This window comes from Macaca nemestrina, chromosome X (assembly GCF_043159975.1).
Source record: "Macaca nemestrina isolate mMacNem1 chromosome X, mMacNem.hap1, whole genome shotgun sequence".
Classification (NCBI taxonomy): Eukaryota; Metazoa; Chordata; class Mammalia; order Primates; family Cercopithecidae; genus Macaca; species Macaca nemestrina.
Genome location: NC_092145.1, coordinates 51,247,273 through 51,268,007, shown reverse-complemented (window position 1 = coordinate 51,268,007; position 20,735 = coordinate 51,247,273). Strand labels below are relative to the sequence as shown.

The following is a 20,735-nucleotide window of genomic DNA, read 5'->3' as shown; positions in this document are numbered from 1 at the left end:
CCATCCTACTGGGTATAAATTGGTGTTTCATTATGGTTTTGAGCATCTTTTCATATGCTTTTTGACCATTTGTGTGTCCTCTTTGGAGAAATATCTATTCAGATACCTTGCCCCTTTTAAAATTGTGTTATTTTACTTTTTATGTTTGCATTGTAAGAGTTCTTTCTATATGCTGGCTATTAGACCCTTATCAGATATATGATTTGCGAAGATGTTTTTATTCTGCGGGTTGTCTTTTTGCTTGTTAGTATTTATTCACTTGATAGTGTCCTTTGACACCAAAGTTTTTAATTTTAATGAAGTCTAATTTATCTTTTTTTTGCTGTACTTATAATATCATATTTTAAAAACCGTTGTGTAATCCAAGATGAGGAAGATTTTCACCTGTTTCCTTCCCAGACTTTTAGAGTTTTAGTTCTTACATGTAGGTCTTGATCCATTTTGAGTTATTTTTTGTATATGATGTGTAAGATAGGAGTCCAGATTCATTCTTTCTTTTGTGTGTGTGTGTGTGTGTGTCTTGTTTTTTGAGATAGAGTCCTGCTCAGCTCAGTTGCCCAGGCTGGAGTGCAGTGACGCAATCTCAGCTCACTGCACCCTCTGCCTCCTGGGCTCAAGCCATTCTCCTGCCTCAGCCTCCCGAGTAGCTGTGATTACAGGCGCCCACCACCAAGCCCGGCTAATTTTTGTATTGTTAGTAGAGACAGGGTTTCACCATGTTGGCCGGGCTCGTCTTGAACTCCTAACCTCAGGCAGTCCGCTGCCTTGGCCTCCCAAAGTGCTGGGATTACAGGCTCATTCTTTCTTTTTTTAAGAACGGAGTCTCACTATGTTGTCCATGCTGGTCTCGAATTTTTGGGCTCAAGCAATCCTCTCACCTCATCCTCCTGAGTATCTGGGACTATAGGCATGCACCATTGCACCTGGCTCCCAAATTTTTTATTTTGTATGGGGGTATCCAGTTGTCCCAGCACCATTTGTTGCAAAAATTATTCTTTCCTCATTGAATCATCTTGGCACCCTTTTGAAAATGAATTAATCATAGATGTGTGGGTTTATTTTTGGACTCTGAATTCTATTCCATTGATGTGTCTATCCTTAAGCTAGTACCACACTGTTTTAGTTATTATAGCTTTTCAGTAAGTTTTGAAATTGAGATGTGTTCTCCCACTTTGTTGTTCATTATAAAGATTGTTTAGGCTCACATCTGTAATCCTAGCCCTTTGATAAACTGAGGTAGGTAGATAGCTTGAGCCCAGGAGTTCAAAACGAGCCTGGGCAACATGGCAAAACCCCGTGTCTTTAAAAAAAAATGCAAAAATTTGCCAGGCATGGTGGTGTGCACATGTGGTCTCAGCTACTCAGGAGGCTGAGGTTGGAGGATCGCTTGAGCCCTGAAGGTGGAGGTTGCAGTGAGCTGAGATTGTGCCATTGCACTCTAGCCTGGGCAACAGAGCTATTTGGGGTCCTTGCAATTCCGTATGAGTTTTAGGATCAGGTTGCCCATTTTTCAAAAAAGTGTAGTTGGAATTTTGATAGAGATCACATTGAATCTGTAGATTGCTTTGGGGAGTATTGCCATCTTAACAATATTAAATATTCCAATTAATATGGGATGGAATATCTTATTTATTTAGGGCTTCTTTATTTCAATGATGTTTTGTAGTTTTCAATGTCTAAGTCTTACACTCTTTTGGTTGAATTAATTCCTAAATATTATATTCTTTTTGATGCTGTTATAAATGGCATTGTTTTCTTAATTTTATTTTCAGATTGTTCATTGCTAGTGTATATATAGAAATACAATTGGTGTTTGTATATTGATTTTGTATCGTGCCAACTTTGCTGAAGTCATCTGTTAGCTTTAATAATTTTTTCCCCTGTGTGGATTATTTATCATTTTCTATATTTAAGATCATGTCATCTATGAATAGAGATAGTTTTCCTTCTTTTTTCCTCATCTGGATGCCTTTTAATTCTTGCTTAGTTGCCCTAACTAGATCTCCTGTACAGTGTTTAATAGAAATGGTGAAAGTGAGCATCCTTGTCTTTTTCCTAATCTTAGGGGAGAAGTTCAGTCTGCTTCTCAATGTGGTTTTTTAGTATTTTGTTAAGGAATTTTGCATCTATATTCATAAGGGATATTGGTCTGCAGTTTTCTTTCTCAGTTGTGTCTTTGTCTAGCTTTGGTGTCCAGGTAATACTGTCCTCATAAGGAGATAGGAAGTTTTTCCTCTTCTGGTTAAAATTTTTTAATAAGATTTTCTCATTTAAGATATAAACTTTTTCATGATATTCATAATGAATTTTTCAGTGTTTTTTTTTTTTTTTTTTTTTTTGGAGACAAGGCCTCGCTCTGTCACCCAGGCTGGAGTGCAGTGATGCAAAAATGGGTCACTGCAGAATTGACCTCCTGGGCTCAAGCAGTCCTCCTGCCTCAGCCTCCTCAGTAGCTGGGACCACAGGTGGGCACCACAACAACCAGCTAAATTTTTTTTTGTTTTTTTGTAGAGACAGGGTCTCACTTTGGTGCCTAGGCTGGTCTTGAATTCCTGGGCTCAAGCGATCCTTCCACTTTGGCCTCCCAAAATGGCGAGCCACCGTGCTCAGCCAGTGTCTCTCTCTCTCTCTCTCCCCCCCCCTTTTTTTTTTTTTTAGTGCAGACTTTGTATTTAAAGTCAGACTGCAACAATTCTTAGTAAAGCATAAGTCAGTTAGAGTCCTGATAATTCTAAGAAATATTTTTTCTGCTTATTTTATGTGATTTATTTAGAGTTATCATCCATAATGTTACAAGGTGGCAGACATTTTTAAATTTTAATTGCTGGCTCCTTCACTTATGTTGCGAGTAGTTAGAGTGGAAAACCATCCCCAGCCATTCACCGTTAATGTACATGAGTGACTATGATGTCAGAAAAAAATCATACCTGCCTTAGTAATGTGTTTTCCCACTTGTGAAATTGGAGTATGGATACTCTGTTACCATGGATATCTGCTATTTAAATATGCTGAAAGATTTAAAGTGCTGTCTTGTATTTGTGGGATTTCATAATGATGAGCAGTAAATTATCCAAGAAGATAATTACAAATTACATGTTAGGATTAATATGGATTAAATTCATTTACTATAGTTAAAAAATTTGTATTACTTCTGTTATGATTAAAAACTACATCTGTTTAAATCTTTCTTTTTAACAGATGTTTCGGTTACTACTAAAGTAAATATAAATGATTTACGGATTCTCTGGGAAGAAAAATGCTCACTACTTAGTAAGATGAGATTTTAACCTTAGAATGAATTAGCATCTTTGCATTTTGCTTTGCTGATAATTTTCTTTGCTTTCAGTCCTTTTGTTATTAAGGATATATTTGACTAGTCTTAGAGTCTGAGAAATTATTTCTATTATTGAGCAGGAAAGCTTAGAAAATTTAAACAGTGAGTAATCAGCTGTCACACTTGAAACCTAGAGGTGCACTCTGAAATTACACATCAGCTGTTACAGAAATGAGCTTACTCATAAAATTCTGCTGCATTCTGCAGAAAATATGGCAGAGATTTAAGTCTCCCTGTGTTTCACAATTACTGATCATAATATAAATATGCCAAATATTGCCCATGAAAAATATGGGCTGGGAGCTAGTAAGCATTTATTCTGAAATACAGTATCAGTTATAAAATGGAAAATTGCTGGTCTAATAAATATACAGGAGCCCATACAATTCTCCGATACAACCGCTAGTCTAATCTCGTATCTCCAATTGTCTACTTGACACTTCCACTTAGATGACCTTAATATTTAATACTAACCCATTATTTGATGCTGAGTCCTTGATGCAGTGTTGCAACTTCCAATTACAATGTTTCCATGGAAAAAAATAGACTCTGCTTAGTGACATGTCTTACAACTTAGTAAAAAATTATTATTGTCTGTCCAAAGGACACTTGTGCTTGCTTCTCCCATTATCACTACAAACCCTTTATATCCCAAATTGTATTCGTCTCTTATTACAAACTTGCCAGACAGGCAAAACTGTTTAGCATAGTTGAAAGCATTAGATTGGTGTCCTACTTTGGATTCTGCCACTAGTTGTATGACCCTCCCCAGACATCATTTTTTTCTTTTATGTAAAATGAGGATGTTGGACTAGAAGATCTGTAACATCCTTTCAGTTACCTTGCTATGAAAATTGCGGTCTTTAAGTGTATCACTCTGGGTGGGTTGTGTGACCTGAAATGTCACCAATTTTTTTCTGGTCTCAACATGAGACACTTTATTACCTTATCCATTCAGTTATCAAACAGCTTTGTAAATTGTTTTTCTTTTTTTCTTTTTTTTTTTTTTGAGATGTAATCTTACTCTGTTGCCCTCACTGGAGTGCAGTGGTGCAATCTTGGCTCACTGCAACCTCTGCCTCCTGGGTTCAAGCGAAGCTCCTGCCTCAGCCTCCTGAGTAGCTTGGACTATAGGCGCATGCCACCACACCTGGCTAATTTTTGTATTTTTGATTGAGACGGAGTTTCACCATATTGGCCAGACTGGTCTCGAACTCCTGACCTCGTGATCTGTCCGCCTTGGCCTCCCAGAGTGCTGGGATTACAGGTGTGAGCCACTGCGCCCAGCTTTGTAAATTTTCATGTTACATTTGTCCTATCTATTCCCATTTTTCTTTCCATTTTTGCTTATTTTCATCCACGCCTAGATTACAAGAGCTTCCTATCTAATTCTAGTCTTTCCTCACTCTATTTTGTCCCCATAGTGCTTTCTAGCTGATCTTCCCTAAAGACCAGTTTCATCAAGTTACTTCTTAGAAAATGTTATCGGCCTACTTCTACATACCATATGACAGTTTCTGGTTCTTCTGTTGAACTTTTAAATCCCTAGCACTGATTTTCTGTGTTAATCATACTGACATATGATTACATGATATCTAGGATATATGTCACCTCATACTATGTTTTTTTCCATCTATGACTTTACTAAATTATTCTCCTTACCTGAATGTCTTTTCCTTTTTCCCCTATCATTCTGAAACACTACCATGTGAGATTAACCCAAGCACTTTAGCAACATGTGACATTCTCTGAGAGATTGTGCTACTTTTTTAAGGGTCCAAAACCATGGCAAGGGATGGAAAAAGAAAAGTACATCTCTTTATTGAGTGTTGCCTGTGTGCCAGGCATGTTACCACATTTAAACCACTCAACAATCCTTTGAGATTGATGATATTGACCACATTTTACTGCTAACTCTGAGGCTCAAAGAAATAAACTAACCTATACAAGGTCACACTGCTAGTGAGCAGTGGAGCTGGGATTTGAACTCTGGGATCTTTTTACTTATCCCTGAAAAAATGGCCAAGGTACCACTACTTAGCTTTTTTACACCCCTCCCTCCCCAACAAATGCATAGACAAAAGTTAAGGTACAAATTTAAGTGCCTAGCAGATATTCTCCAAGATTTAGGTGAATTTTTTTCTTATATTTTGAAAATACAGGTATTTCAAGAGTTCTTTCATTTACCTCATTTATCAAAGGAGCTTGATGTAGGGGAGGGGAGGCCTTTTGTCTGATAAGAAGTGTCTAATTTTTTTTTTTTTTTAGGGGCCACAGGGAGATTTGAAGTCAAAGGGAAAATAGCAAAGCATTTTCTTTTTTGCAATTACAGGCTGAAAAAGAGATGGCATTCATATGTGCATTCAGCAATCATCCTTTCATAACACCACCTAGATAACAATTAGGGTGAAGGGTGAACAGTTCAAGCAGTGTTAGTTAATGAGATTTTATGGGTTTTTTTGTTGTTGTTGTTTTGAGATGATCGCTCTGTCTCCCACACTGGAGTGCAGTGGCACGATCTTGGCTCACTGCAACCTCTGCCTCCCAGGTTCAAATGATACTCCTACTTCAGCCTTCTGAGTAGCTGGGATAACAGGTGCGCACCACCACACCCAGCTAATTTTTGTATTTTTAATAGAGATGGAGTTTTGCCATGTTGACCAGGCTGGTCTCGAACTCCTGACCTCAGGTGTTCCACCCACCTCCGCCTCTCAAAGTGCTGGGATTACAGGCGTAAGCCACTGCGCCCAGCCGTTAATGAGATTTTAAAATAAGTTATACAGATTGTTGGTAGTCACTTATGTACTTGGACTTGTCAATAACTGTCATAGTGAAAATGTAGTTTTTAAGAGTAGTAGCTACTTATGGGGATGTAGAAAGAATGGCCTCTCTCTTAGACAATTTCATTTTAAACATCATAGTCATCTTTTGCATAGTGATTGACTCCTATCTTTGTGGTTTCATTTATTTCTTTGCGATTGATTCCCCAGTGCCTGCCTGCAGTCCATTGCAACTCTCCCAAACTTTAATCCTGCAGCTTCAACCCACTGCTAGATATTTCCATTGATGACGTGTGGTCTGAAACCTAGCATTCATCATGTGCTGTGTTGTATAATTGTATGTCTGTGTTATTGTATTACTTTCCCAAGTAAAATTTTTGTGTAGGGACTTAACACTCCTTTGAATCCCCTGTACCTATTATACTGCTGTGTACAAAGCAGGAGTTCAAATACGTGTAATCGCAATAGTCTTCATGACTAAAGTAGCTCTTCACTTTTTTGGTAACCGCATAAGCCTAGAAATCATCCAGAGTTCAGATACAGTTGTAAGCTCTATAGAACCAAAACACAGCAAAAAGGTGCTGTTTTATACCTTGTAAAAATGAAGCCAGTATGTTTGAAAATTGTCATGTGCTCCTTGTAGAAGAAAAGACTTTACTTTTTTGATGAATGACTTAAATACATTTATTTAAAATTAAATCCATTCTAACTTTTGGAGGTAATGGATATATTTATTACCTTGGTCATGGTGGTGGTTACATGAGTATATGCACATGTGCAAAAATATACATAAATATATAATTATAGCACATATTTTTGCTGTTTGTCTTAAATTGATTTTATTTTCTGTATGTTAGGCTTGCTTTTATTTCTCCTTTGTCTACACTTTGTCTTCTATGATGTTTTCTAATTTTTCTCTTATAATACTTCTGGTTCTTAAAAGTGTTTTGCTTTATATTAACAGCATATTTAAAATTATTTTATTATTTATTTTTTGAGACCGAGTCTCACTCTGTCGTCCAGGCTGGTATGCAGTGGCACAAACATGTCTCATTGCAGCCTCAACCTTCCAGGTTCAAGCGATCCTTCCACCTCAGACTACAGGCATGTGCCACCACACCCAGCTAATTTTTTTTCCTTTCCTTTTTTTTTTTTTTTTAAAATAGAGATGAGGCCTCGCTATGTTGGACAGGCTGCTCTTGAACTCCTGGGCCCAAGCAGTCCTCCCGCCTCAGCCTTGCAAAGTGCTGGAATTACAGGCATGATTATTATTATTATTTTTTTTTTTTAGAGAGATGGGGTCTCGCCACATTGCCTAGGCTGGTCTTGAACTCCTGGGCTCAAGCAGTCCTCCTGGGCTCTAGCAGTCCTCCTGCCTCTGCCTCACAAAGTGCTGAGGTTACAGGCATGAGCTACTTTGCCCAGCCTTAATTTATTTTAATTGTCTTGAGGTCACTGATACAGACTTGAGGACAAGGACCAAGATGTATTTGTCTTTATATTGACAGTATGTTTAGCACAGTCTCTGGCAAAAAGCCAGTTAGTGGCACATCATTCAGGTCTCCCCAGATGGATACCAGTGCTTCTTATTCATTACAGTGTGGAGGCCCTAGTCATATTCTCTTTATACATTAAAAACTTTAATGATGATTGACTCTTCGGTTACCATTTTAATAAGTCTTGATTACAAGTCTAAGCTTTTCAAAAACATCTTTCATTGAATAACTATATGCAAAGAATATATATTTATGTTGCTGCTTTGTATAAAATAGGCATGGATCAGAATTAATGTCCTGTAATTCTGTATTTGCCATTAGTCTTTTTTTTTTTTTTTTTTTTTTGAGACGGATCTGACTGTCTCCCAGGCTGGAGTAGTGCAGTGGCACGATCTTGGCTCACTGCAACTTCCACCTCCCGGGTTCAAGGGATTCTCCTGCCTCAGTGTCCCGAGTAGCTGGGACTACAGGCACATGCCACCATACCCGACTAATCTTTGTATTTTTAGTAGAGACCGGGTTTCACCATGTTGGACAGGCTGGTATCGAACTCCTGACCTCAGGTGATCCCCCTGCCTCGGCCTCCCAAAGTGCTGGGATTACAGGCATGAGCCACCACGCCCGGCTGCCATTAGTCTTACATTAAATGAACTTTTAAGGAAGCCCTCTTAGCATAGCCCACAGCATGTCAATCTCATAAAGTAACTTTTAATTGATGTGGAAAATATACTGTAGTATTTAAAATGTAGTCTGAAACAATTTTGCTTTCCCTCTCCACACCCTCCTTATTTTTATAAAGTTACCAGGCAGTGACATTGCCAGTGGGAGTGATGTACTTTCTGATGTCATACCCAGTATTCCAAGTTCACCTTGCCTGCTTCCTAAAAAGAAAAACAAGCACCGGAATTTAGATGAACTTCCTTGGAGTGCAATGACAAATGATGAGCAGGTAAAGATCTTAACATTCTTAATTAAAAGCTTTTATGTGGAGACTAGGTAAAGCTCAGTTTATTGCCTGTTTAAAGCTACTGGGGAAATGTGGATTGCTTAGTAAATCTGAATTTGAGCTTTAACTGTTTTTCAGGGAACAAATAAAACCTTAATTGCTTCTGATATGTAAACACATTATAATTGACATAATGAAGGATCAGAAGTTTTAGCAATGATCTTATTTGTAATTTTTTCATCACATAGGTGGAATATATTGAGTATCTGAGTCGGAAAGTGAGTACTGAGATGGGTCTTCGGGAGCAACTTGATATTATTAAGATCATTGATCCTTCTGCTCAAATCTCCCCTACAGACAGTGAGTTTATTATTGAACTTAACTGTCTCACAGATGAAAAACTGAAGCAGGTATGTAAAGAAAATACAGATTATTTACCTATTAAAAATACCACCATCTTATAAAATGTAGACTAAAATAATCATATGTAAATACATAGATAATTAAGGCCAAAATCACTGCTGTGAAAGGTAATATTAGAAAAAATGATGGCACATTGATTTAAGAGGTTTTATGTACATCTCACCTGCCAGTACCTTTCTGGGATCAGTGTGAATCTAGAACCTGCTTTTCAGTTGTATAGGATTTGAAATGTAATGTTACCACTTATGAGGTGGTTAGGTTAAGGTATAGATTTATTCTAACTCAGTTTACAGGAGACTAATCGACAAAATACTAATTAATGAGAGCTATTCTTTGGTAAATATCTGAGCTGAGGGATTTGAGTAGTTTTATGCTGTAATAATTGAGCCAGGCTAGGGTGAAACCTAGTGAATTTTCCCTCTGCTGTTCTGAAATCTGCATCTCTGGTATCTTCTTCTTCTTCCCCCCCTTATTTATTTATTTATTTATTTTTTTGAGACGGAGTCTCACTCTGGAGTGCAGTGGCGATATCTCGGCTCACTGCAACCTCCACTGCCCAGGTTCAAGCGATTCTCCTGCCTCAGCCTCCCGAGTAGCTGGGATTACAGGCACCTGCCACCGCACCCGGCTAATTTTTGTATTTTTAGTAGAGATGGGGTTTCACCATCTTGACCAGGCTGATCTTGAACTCCTGACCTCGTGATCCACCTGCCTCAGCCTCCCAAAGTGCTGGGATTACAGGCGTGAGCCACTGCGCCTGGCCTCTGGTATCTTCTAAATACAATTTTTGCTGTTCTTTTTCTCTGGTATGTAGTTGAATGAATACTTAATGTTCTTACGTTCTACTTTGGATTTGTTTCTTTGTTTTGCATTTATCATTATTTATGAAAAATTTCTCTCATTTCAGTATTTCTCCCAGCAGACATACTATAATTTTCTACATTCCAGCAAATTTTTCATTAGTATGATAAATTGATGTCTTGCATATGAAGACAGGTATCGTTGGCCCCTAGCTAAGATTTAGGAAACACCCTAATCTTATATAAAATCAGCAGCTTACTTAAATTATCTTAAATGGAGACCTTTAACAACTGCCTAATCTCATCTATTTTATTTTATTGTTAGTTTGTATTTTGAGTGCTATTTTTTTACAGTCCTAAATTTCTGAAGGCGAGTAGCCTTCCATTTACTGATTATATTTTATGTGCTTTTAAAATCCAGATCTATAACATGTTTTCTAGAATTTTGAACATTGTTCATTTTTCTAGTACTTATTTCTAAATTTAGCCTTTCTATTCTACCTTATATATGCATCTGCAGCACTTTTGACAGTCTTTCAGATTAAGTACAATATTATTTTCCCCCCAGCATTTTGAAGGTAGAACATCAAGGTGCAACACTAACCAGTTTGTGGTTGTGCTTCCCAAGGTCAGGAACTATATCAAGGAGCATAGCCCTCGCCAACGGCCTGCAAGAGAGGCCTGGAAGAGAAGCAACTTTAGTTGTGCAAGCACCAGTGGAGTGAGCGGTGCCAGTGCCAGCGCCAGCAGCAGCAGTGCCAGCATGGTCAGTTCTGCAAGCAGCAGTGGGTCCAGTGTTGGAAACTCTGCTTCAAACTCCAGTGCCAACATGAGTCGAGCACACAGTGACAGCAACCTGTCTGCAAGTGCAGCAGAGCGGATTCGGGATTCAAAAGTAAAACGTCTAATCAATACAAAACTTTACCTTTCAATATTAACATTAGTACTCCTTCATATAAATTTCTTGAAGAGTTAAAATGATCCTGCTGTCTAGATGCCTGTGGGTTTTGGTCTTAATTGAACAAGCAGGATGCTCTGCTGTTGAACAAAGCACTCTTGGCTGAGTGCTTTGAAATGCTGTTTTGACCCACAACCATATTGCATTCAATCTTACCTGATTTTTGTGTATGTTTTAAGTAAGATAAATTGGTGGAAATAATGAGTTATTCTCAAGATTGCAATATTGACTGCAACTCACTACTGAGCGAATCTCACTATGTTGCTGATGTTGCTGTCTATTAGCTCCTAAGAATGTTGTGTATGTCTTTTGTGTGCGTTAAATGTTTTCTTAATGTTTTAATCTTAAATGTTTCTTCTTAGCTAATTTAAAAATCTAATACTTTCTCTAATTTCTGTCTACTCTTTTCACAGTTGAGAAAGTTCTGTATAATATTGTTGGGCACTTAAAAAAAAAAAAAAGAAGGTATAAGTATATTTAGAATGGTCCTGTGGCTTAGCAGGGGAGTTTGATTCCTTGCAGTGACAAGAATCTGGAGCCAGTTTAAAGATGATAAGAGAATCTCTCTCTTTGGTGACCAAGTGGTGACTTGAAGATACACAGTGATTCTTTCCCTGATTCTTAGGGAAGTAGCAGAAACATAGCCCGCTTTGTTAGTTGCTAAGGAATTTCCCTAGATATGTGGTCATTCCTTTTTAGTATCAGTTCACCAGTGACAAGGATGGGAGTACCCACTGAGTTTCTGATGGGTTTTTAAGATGGTATTCGCCTACTACGAAAAAGGCATGATTTTTTTTAACCTGCCATTATAAGATTGCTAGTGTTTTTGGATGAAAGGCACCTGAGAATCATAAGTATTAGAGACCTGGGCAATGTTCTCTACATTTGTATTCAGTATTGTCCCCTAGTATTAATTGTGTGTTCAGTATGCATTTATACCAATGTACCTTAATGGAATTTTAAAAAGAAGTCTTTGAAGTGACTCATTATGCATCACTAGCCAAAATGATTGTCTCAACCCTTCCTAATCAGAAGAGTCACTGGTCAAATACCACAAAATTGGAATCTTAATCATTTTTATGCCTAAGCCAGTGGCTCACTTACTGGAATGAGGATCATACTACAGAAGGATTTGAACATCTCTTAAAGTTAGAACATAGAGAATTTGATCCACAAAACATTTTGGGGTGGATATGCCAAAAACTAAACCAAACTGATTTAGAAATTTTTATTTTGACAGAAGCGATCCAAGCAGCGGAAGTTACAGCAGAAGGCCTTCCGCAAGAGGCAGCTGAAGGAGCAGAGGCAGGCCCGGAAGGAGAGGCTCAGTGGGCTCTTCCTTAACGAAGAGGTGCTGTCCTTGAAAGTGACTGAGGAAGACCATGAAGCAGATGTTGATGTTTTGATGTAATAAGGGTGAATTTATTAGCATTCTTTGTGAGCATTAAAATACTCCATCCTTATTGGTTTACATGCATTTTGACCAAAATTTTGGTTAGGGCTGTGCTGATGTACCATTAATAATTTAAGCCAGTGGTTCTTGACAGGTGGTGCCAAGACCTGCAGCTTCAGCATCACCTGAGAAGTTGTTAGGAATGCATACTTGTGGGCCCCACCCCCAGACGTAGTGAATCAGAAACCAACAGGGAGGCGCCTAGCATTGTTTCTTAACAAGTGCGGGGTTATTCTGATGCACAGTCTAGTTTAAGAACCACTACTTTGGGTAAACGTTTTGACTGTTTGAAGTTTATGGTGGCGAAGTGGGCTTCTTCAAAGACTAGCACTTATACAGTTTAGAAGATTTCAAGGTACTGCTGACAGTAGTTTATTATGTCAGTATACATACATGTGTAGAGATCATAATTTCGTTCCCTTCTTAATGTTACAATTTCTTAGTTTACTTTTCCTAAAGGGCCATAGCATAATTCTTGATTCCTGGTATAAATTTTTTCTGAGGTGTGGGGGTGGGCAAGGTGTGGATTGCTGTTTACGATAGTGCCTTCATTAGTTTTAGTTCTGTTTTCATTCATTGTTGACTCAAAGGTATAAGAACAGGCCCTCATCTTTTTCCTGTTAGATTTATTTTTGTTTTTAACTTTATATAAGTTTAGAATCCTTTTTTGTTAAGTGATGACTACTGATGAAATAATGTTACTAGTAGCTGAATTTTAGACTTGATGCTATGTTGATTAATATTTAAATGGTGAAAGTAATTAGGCAAAATAAGCAATTCTGCTTTTCTGTTGCTTTCAGAAATTTTAGGCTGTAAAATTGTCTCAGGCAGGAAGTCAGTCTGTATCTCTCTCAAGTTCTTATTGTAGGTCATTTTTTTTTTCAGCACAGCTCTAATTTTTAAATATTTGGTATAACAGCTTCTGGCATGTGACCTTGTTAATGTTGAAAATTAACTGATGAAAACCCTTATAGATCTGCTAAACTTCTCTATAAATTGCTAGAAATATACAGAGCAATGAGATATAGAAAACACCTTAGCTTGTTGGTTATTAATAGAGCTCTAATTTTAACTGTGAAATCATGGAGTTTCTTTAAATGTTTTCCTAGAGAGTTTGTTATCATGAACATTAGAAATAGCATGATTCCTTTTCTTCTACCACATGTCTTGAACATTCACATGGGTTAAAGAAGATGGAAACTGATACTACTGACAATCAAGCTGCTTTCTGACTTTCATAATTTTCTTTCTATTGTGGATAGCATTTTGAAGGTGACCGTGATTCTGTAGGAAGAGCTGTAATCAATATTTTTCAAACTCTAGAGTACAGAGGTTAGTAAGATTTCTGTTTTTTTTTTTTTTTTTTTGCTTTTTGTTATGTCAAGTAGCTTATTAAGAAAAAGATTCATGACTTAAATTCTTAATTCTCAGTTGATACAAAGGCTTATAATCATGTGTTTTAAAATTTTGATTTCATTTTCATTCCTTGAAGGTTAAAGAATGGAAACTGGGGATAAAAATTAATACGTTGCAGCTTTGCCAAAGTCCATGGTATGGTTGTAACCTTTTAAAGACTACTAAAGTCGTAATTTGAAATTTTTACTAAAATAAAACGTAAGTGTCTATGGTTTTCAATTGGAGTGGTCTTTCTTTCTTTCCCCCTCCCCCTCTTTGGTTCTCCTAACCAGCTTAGAGGACCCAAAGAGAGCTTGGGGATAGACACCAGAATACTCTGGGGAGGTGGAACAACTTAACCTCACTGTTTTCCCTTCCAAGTATAGGAAGAGCAAATGGAGAGCATAGTAACTGTATCTAAATTCTCTACCTGCTCTTAGCAAAAGTAAAATGCCACAGAATGATTGCCTGCCATCTTTACCTATTCTGTGAGGAAAACAGGCCACTTTTGGAGACCATAGAGCACCATGTATCTGTCAAATACTTGGAAACTATTTACTTAACAGGGATCAGTAAAAGAAAACCCTAAACAAGGTCATGATGTAATTTAAGACCAATTTCCCTACTTTCCCAATAATCATAGTCTTACTACTTTCAATTTAACTTGAGTCACTGTTAAATAAGTTTACCAAAGTGCCACAAAGTTGATTTTTAAAGTTTGTAAAGGTTTGAATGTTTATAGAAGTGCATCATGAAATTTTGTGTAAATCCAGATGAACTGTCATTATAGTACTATAAGTTAGAGATAGTAATAAAGTTGGGTTGAAGGAGATTGAAAATATTTCATTTGATTAAAAGAAAATCATTAAATAACTTGGGCTTGCTCGTGATTGAAGAGGGAGATTTAATAGTCCTCTGTCCCCCCAAAAAAGAAACTAGCAGAAAAAGACATAAAAAGTTCTTAGGTCTCTGTTCATGTGCTGTGTGTTTTTTCCATTGTAATGTCTTGTGTAGATAATTCAAAGTTTGAACTATTTCTTTCTTGGAATAAGTAATAATTTATTCAATATGGTATATCTCTGAGTTCAATTTAAAACAATCCAACTCAGAAGTATTTATTTTTAAATTCAAATCCAAACTAACCAATTAATAAAAAGGCAAGACTGACTTGCTGTAGTATTGGTTCTCATCTGTAGAGAACTGACACTGGAGCAAATTTTAAGTCTCCTCTTTGAAAATAAGCCTTCTTAACTGAGGGCGTAATGAATTTCCCACAGATTTATCCAGAAACATTTTATTAGAGATCTTATAGTAGTATCTCAGTTCCTACCACAGCTTTTTAAAGGATGAGACTTGCATTTAACAAAATGACATATATAATATTTTTCTATAGTTTTGCAACTGAATTAAAGGAAGGTGATGCATTATAATGTGTAGTGAGGTATAAAGGGCTAGTTCATTCTCTCCCAACAAGAACTTAGAATAAAATAACACTTTTTTTTCATGAGACTTACCTCATTTTTGTTAGGCTATGGCAGTTTTGTCCAGTTCCTCTGTCCCTTGAGTGAATTAGATATTGCTGAATTAATCTCAGAAACTGACTTATAAAATAATGACATTATAGATTGGGTGAACTTCTCATTTTATTTAACTTTTAAAAGTGCTAAATCCTCTCAAAAAGGAAGAATTATAGGAAACTACTATATAGAGGTATCCAGATTCTGATGAGCTTTAAAAATTATAAAATATAGCAAATGTCTTCATATTTTAGCTAGAAATGTTAGTACACAACCAGTATAGAAGTCTTGTTTGTTTCTGGGTTCTCCAGCAGAGACTTTGTTTGTGGCTTACTCTGTATAGCCTCATGTGCCTTAAAGGTGGTGAACTCTGTACTTTTTGTCAATATCAGGCTTTTCAAAACTCAAAAACAATCCAAATGTTGTAATTTGTTTTGCATAATGCCCATGGAATTGGGTATCAGTAAGCAAAGTCATTAAATTGAACCAATCAATGCTAATAGAGTATAAAAACAAAAATCTTCAAATCTTAAATTTCATTTGCGTAACTTTATTTTCAGCCTAGCTAGATCATTGAAGAGCCTTGAAAGTTATCTAAAGTATGGCTTAATGTATGTTTTTTCCTCTGAAAAAGATCATATGCCAGGATACTTCTTCAAACCAGAGCACTTTTAATATCTGGAAAGATAATTTTCAAGGTACAAGCAAAAGCACTTCAAGGACAGAGATTATGTAGCAAGTTGATTCTTTATGAATTCTTTGAATTCATTTGTGTAATAGCTGGAACATACTCCTCTTCTTTCCTTTAACAAATGAACTTTTAGCACTTCTATCTCCAAGAAAAACATTTGTTTGGAATTGGTGGAGGGTACTCACAGTCCGTTTATAGTTTGGGACAATTAATAGGAAAATCCCCAGTTGCATGCAAATAATAGTGTTGATGTTGAGGGCACTGACTCATTCAACATGTCTGAACTAGAAGTAAATTTAATTCTGAAAGGACTATTAGTTAGGAAATAAGTATTTGTATACACATGTACTGTGGTAACTTTGGATTCGTTTTAAGTCTGATAAAGTAAGATAAACTTTGTCTTAAAAATAAAATTATGCTAAGTGAATAAAAACTATCTGAGATATTTTAAGCTAGGCATCTTTGTTAGCATAGTATCTGGAACATAACTACTTATAATGCTTAGGTCTTATTTCTTTGGAAAATAATTTACTTATTCCAAAAGGCTTAGAAGGAACTCTGAAAATTCTTCTAACTGGCCATGAAGAGTGAGGAAGTTGCATGGTACTGCTGAAGATCTGAGTTGACTCGCTGAAATTTTATTTTCTTATTTTTTTTTAACGTTAGAATTCTTTCTTTCTGGCTCTCCCTCCAGTTATTTTTAAAATTAAGGTAATTAGTGTTTTAACCTAGAGCATATAATGGCAAATTAAATTTTAATTTGACCCTCATACCGAACTCAGAAAAACTTGTTTGGTCTTCTGTAAATTCTATATGTAGTACTTTTTTTTAATTGTCAGATTTCTTTGTTGCGTCTTTGTGTCCAACAAAACCTGTGTGGAAATCTGTTCATTTTTGTGGTGAGGGATGGGGGTGAAAAAGGGGAGACTTGCTCTAATTATGCATATACATTTTGACTAGGTAAAGGTAGTTGTAGACTATATGTATAAATAACAAGTTAACTCTTACTATTCTGAATTGAACAACTGAATAAGGAACAGTGGCCTGAAGCCATGACTTGTTTTGTGAAGCTGCTGGCTCTTTTAACAGTAGCTGACCTATTGGATTTAAACTGAGACTGAAATTGAGATTTGTGGTTAGGTTATCTAGCTGAGTCTTTTAGCAATGGAGCAGATAATGTCCCTGTAGTGGATCCATTTAATTTCCTATTTGAGTACTCTCACTTAATAAGTATTATCTATTCTGAATCTTTGTGTTGGGAATTTAAGGACTATTGTCAAAGTCTATTAATGATAAACAAGTATATGCAAAACAATTCACAGATGGATAAAAATTTCAAATTGTGGGTTTTTGTTTTTGTTTTTGCTTTTTAGTTTCAAAGATTAGTTATGTAGCAGCAATATCATAACCAAAGCAAGTAGAAAGTTGACTGGTTTGGAGAATCTTCAAGTAGTCTTAAATACTGTAATGTATCAGATTGTTAACCAGGATTTTTTTTTCCTGTATTACTGCTAAATGTATTACTATATTAATGCACTTTTGTATATATAACTGTCTTCTGTACATTCTGTACTTACTACAGTGTATATAAAGCCTGTTTTCCCTGAAGCTGTGAGGGACTAACAATAGTTGTATCATAAGTCGTTTCTATTTTGAGTTCCTTCTTGTACTTGAAAGTAGTTCAATAGTGAAATCTAAATGAGTGTTTATGGTTGTAATTAAAACTGGCAATGTGGCAGAGCTGTCTTTTGAAACTGAATACCAGAATGAAAAGTGTTGTTTTGGTTAAGAACTCTTATAATGTATTGTTTCTTTTGATGTACCCTGAGTTGTTACAAACCCCACTCACTGCTGCTTACTACTTTATACTTCTGAGTCAGCTCCTTTCATGCTCTATCCCAGAATATTTACCAACAGAGGAGAACTGCTCTCTTTTCTGTTGCTCATAGTTTGGTTATGGCTTTATAAACTTTTATTTGGTGAAAGTCCCAGATACCCAAATGTCATTGGCAAAACATTTTTTTTCTGGAGAGATGAGATTTCTAGAGAGATTAGCATTCATAGTAAATGAAAATTGTCTAATTTTTTTAATCCATGCTATTACTGGGCAGTAGGTCTAATTTTTGTCGACAAAAAATAGATCTATTTTCCTTATATGTTGATTTAGAATCTTAAGTTAAAATTTTATAAAAGAAATGTCTGAGCAGTTCTATGTATGGAGGAGCAGTTCAGCTTTTCAGCAGCAACTTTATCTTTTGCCACTAGAGGGAGATCTGTGGTTGCTTTCTCCTTTGGAGAATAGCTGCTTTGTTTTTGTTTTTAATTTCTAAGGTTGGAATAGAACTTATTCTCAAAATTCCTTTAGTGTTATTAAATACTTTCATTTATTAGTCAAAGGTAAGTTAATTAAGCTTGTTTAATGACACCAATCTTATGCTTTTCTGTAATCTTCAATTTTTAATAAATGTGAGTTAGATATTAAGTGAAATGTGCGTGTATGTGTTTCTTCTCTTAGGTACTCTAGAGCTCCATATGTGGCTAGTGACTACCATAATGGATAGCACATTATGTAATGCCCATATGGTAGTCACTAGCCACATATGGCTATTTAAATGAATTAAAGTTAAGTAAAATTTAAAATGTAGTTCTTTAGTCTCCTTAGCAATACTTCAAGTATCAAGTAGCTACCATGTGGCTACATGCTATTTACTCTATTGAAAAGCATGAGATGTAGAACATTTCCATCATCACAGAAAGTTCTGTTGGACAGTGCTGCTGTAGAGATTTGCTGGTTTATGTAGTGACCATTATTTTATCAGTGAACAGTAATTAGTGGCTAAAAAACTGCTGCCTATAGTTAACTGTTGCAGGTGATTGGTGTGAGAGGGAGACTAAACTGTTTTTCTTTTTTTTGAGACAGGGCCTTGCTCTGTCACTCAGGCTTGTGTGCGGTGGTGCGATCATAACCCACAACAGCTTTAACCTCCCAGGCTCAAGCAATCCTCCCACCTCAGCCTCCCAAGTAGCTAGGACCATGGGTACATGTCACCACACTCAGCTAATTCTTAAATTTTTTGTAGAGATGAGGTCTTTACAAAAAGTGTTTTTTGCCTAGGCTGGTCTCGAACTCCTGGGCTCAAGCAATCCTCCTGCTTTGGCCTCCCAAAGTTCTGGGATTATAGGTGTGAGCCAGTGTACCCAGCCTGTATTTCACTTTCTGCTTCATTAAAGCTACTACCAAATTTGAGAACTTGGTAGTTTAATGGAGAAATTTATCAGTGACCATTTCATTTGACTATGAGTAAGATTTAATGTTTGAATAATGTGAGAAGTTTGGGCCAGTTTCACAGGTTTTATTGTTGCAGAGTGCTGCCATGCAGCTTTCTCTGTGAGTTAGTCCTTTGATGCACAAAAAAGCAATTGTAAATGACAGTGCTGGGACACAGAACTGAATACATTTTAGAAGACTCCAGTTGTTTAAAACTATGCTTACAAATAAGTAGAAATGTGAATTTTGGAATCATCCCCTCAGAGTGTTTTTTCTTTTTTTGTTGGGGAGGGGAGGGTGCAGGGGAGTGTGATGGAGTCTCATTCTGTTGCCCAGGCTGAGGTGCAGTGGTGCAATCTCCGCTCACTACAACTTCCATCTCCTGGGTTCAAGCGATTCTCCTGCCTCAGCCTCCCGAGTAGCTGAAACTACAAGCATCCACCACCACACCTGGCTAATTTTTGTATTTTTAGTAGAGACAGGGTTTCACCATGTTGGCCAGGCTGTTCTTGAGCTCCTGACCTCAGGTGATCCACCCACCTCGGCCTCCCAAAGTGTTGGGATTACAGGAGTGAGCCACCGCGCCCGGCCCAAAGTGTTTTTTATTAAATTCGTGTGATGTGAGAGACTTCATAGTCACTGTTACTTGGGTTAGACAATCCTCTGCCCTCTCACCATCAGTTTGGATTTCATGGTAAGTGGGATGTTTGTATTATGGTATCCTTGTTTCTTAGTAATAAGTTGATAAGATACTAGATTTAGGTACAATGTTGCTTCTCTTTGTAATGAGCAAACATTTTAACATTCTAGTTTATTCCTTTGGTTACCAGGATCCTGTTATATGCTTTTTTATCTTAAAAGTATGTATTTAGATTGGATTTATATATTTTCAACTTTGTGTTATAAAGAATTTCGGCTGGGCGCGATGACTCACGCCTGTAATCCCAGCAATTTGGGAGGCCAAGGTGAGCAGATCACTTGAGGTCAGGAGTTCGAGACCAGTCTGCCAACACAGAGAAACCCTGTCTCTACTACTGAAAATACAAAAAAAAAAAAAAAAAAAAAAAAAAAGCCGGACCTGGTGGCGTGCACTGTAATCCCAGCTGCTCGGGAGGCTGAGGCAGGAGAATTGCTTCAACCTGGGAGGCGGAGGTTGCAGTGAGCCAAGGTCATGCCACTGCACTCCAACCTAGGTGACAGGGCGAGACTCTGTCTCCAAAAACAAACGCACAAAGAATTTCAAGTAGAGAGAACAGTAAGATGAATCCACACGTACCCGTATCTACTTCAACTCTTCTCACAGACAATCTTGTGTCTTTTACTCCCACCTACCCACTCACCTTACCTCAACTCGCAGTGATACTAAAGCAAACCGCAGGTGGCATATTTCATTTTTTAATATGTCAGTATATGATTTTTAAAAGGTAAGGATACTTTTATTTTTTTGGAGACAGGGCCTCACTCTGTCACCCAGGCTGGAGTAGAGTGGTGCAATCACAGTTCACTGCAGCCTCGACCCAGGCCCAAGCAATCCTTCTTCCTCAGTCACCCAAGGTACTGGGACCTCTGGGACCACTGGTGTGCACAACCATGCCTGGCTAATTGTTTTAATTTTTTTTAGAGATGGAGTCCCTGTGTTGCCCAGGCTGATCTTGCACTCCTGGGCTCAAGTTA

At 37.1% G+C, this 20,735-nt stretch overlaps 1 protein-coding gene across 2 annotated transcripts in view; it reads left to right on the top strand.

Annotated features, from left to right (window-relative positions):
- The window catches only part of LOC105499695 (family with sequence similarity 199, X-linked), a 29,518-nt gene extending 11,237 nt beyond the window's left edge, over positions 1-18,281 (top strand). Inside the window, exons 3-6 of one of the 2 annotated variants that reach the window (XM_011772458.3) lie at positions 8,410-8,559; positions 8,805-8,966; positions 10,408-10,674; positions 11,978-18,281. In XM_011772458.3, coding sequence (XP_011770760.1) covers positions 8,410-8,559; positions 8,805-8,966; positions 10,408-10,674; positions 11,978-12,148 — 750 coding nt within the window. In that variant the 3' untranslated portion in view covers positions 12,149-18,281. The remainder of the gene's footprint in view (positions 1-8,409; positions 8,560-8,804; positions 8,967-10,407; positions 10,675-11,977) is intronic. The other variant, XM_071088353.1, reaches the window with a different exon arrangement.
- Positions 18,282-20,735: the final 2,454 nt, after the last annotated feature.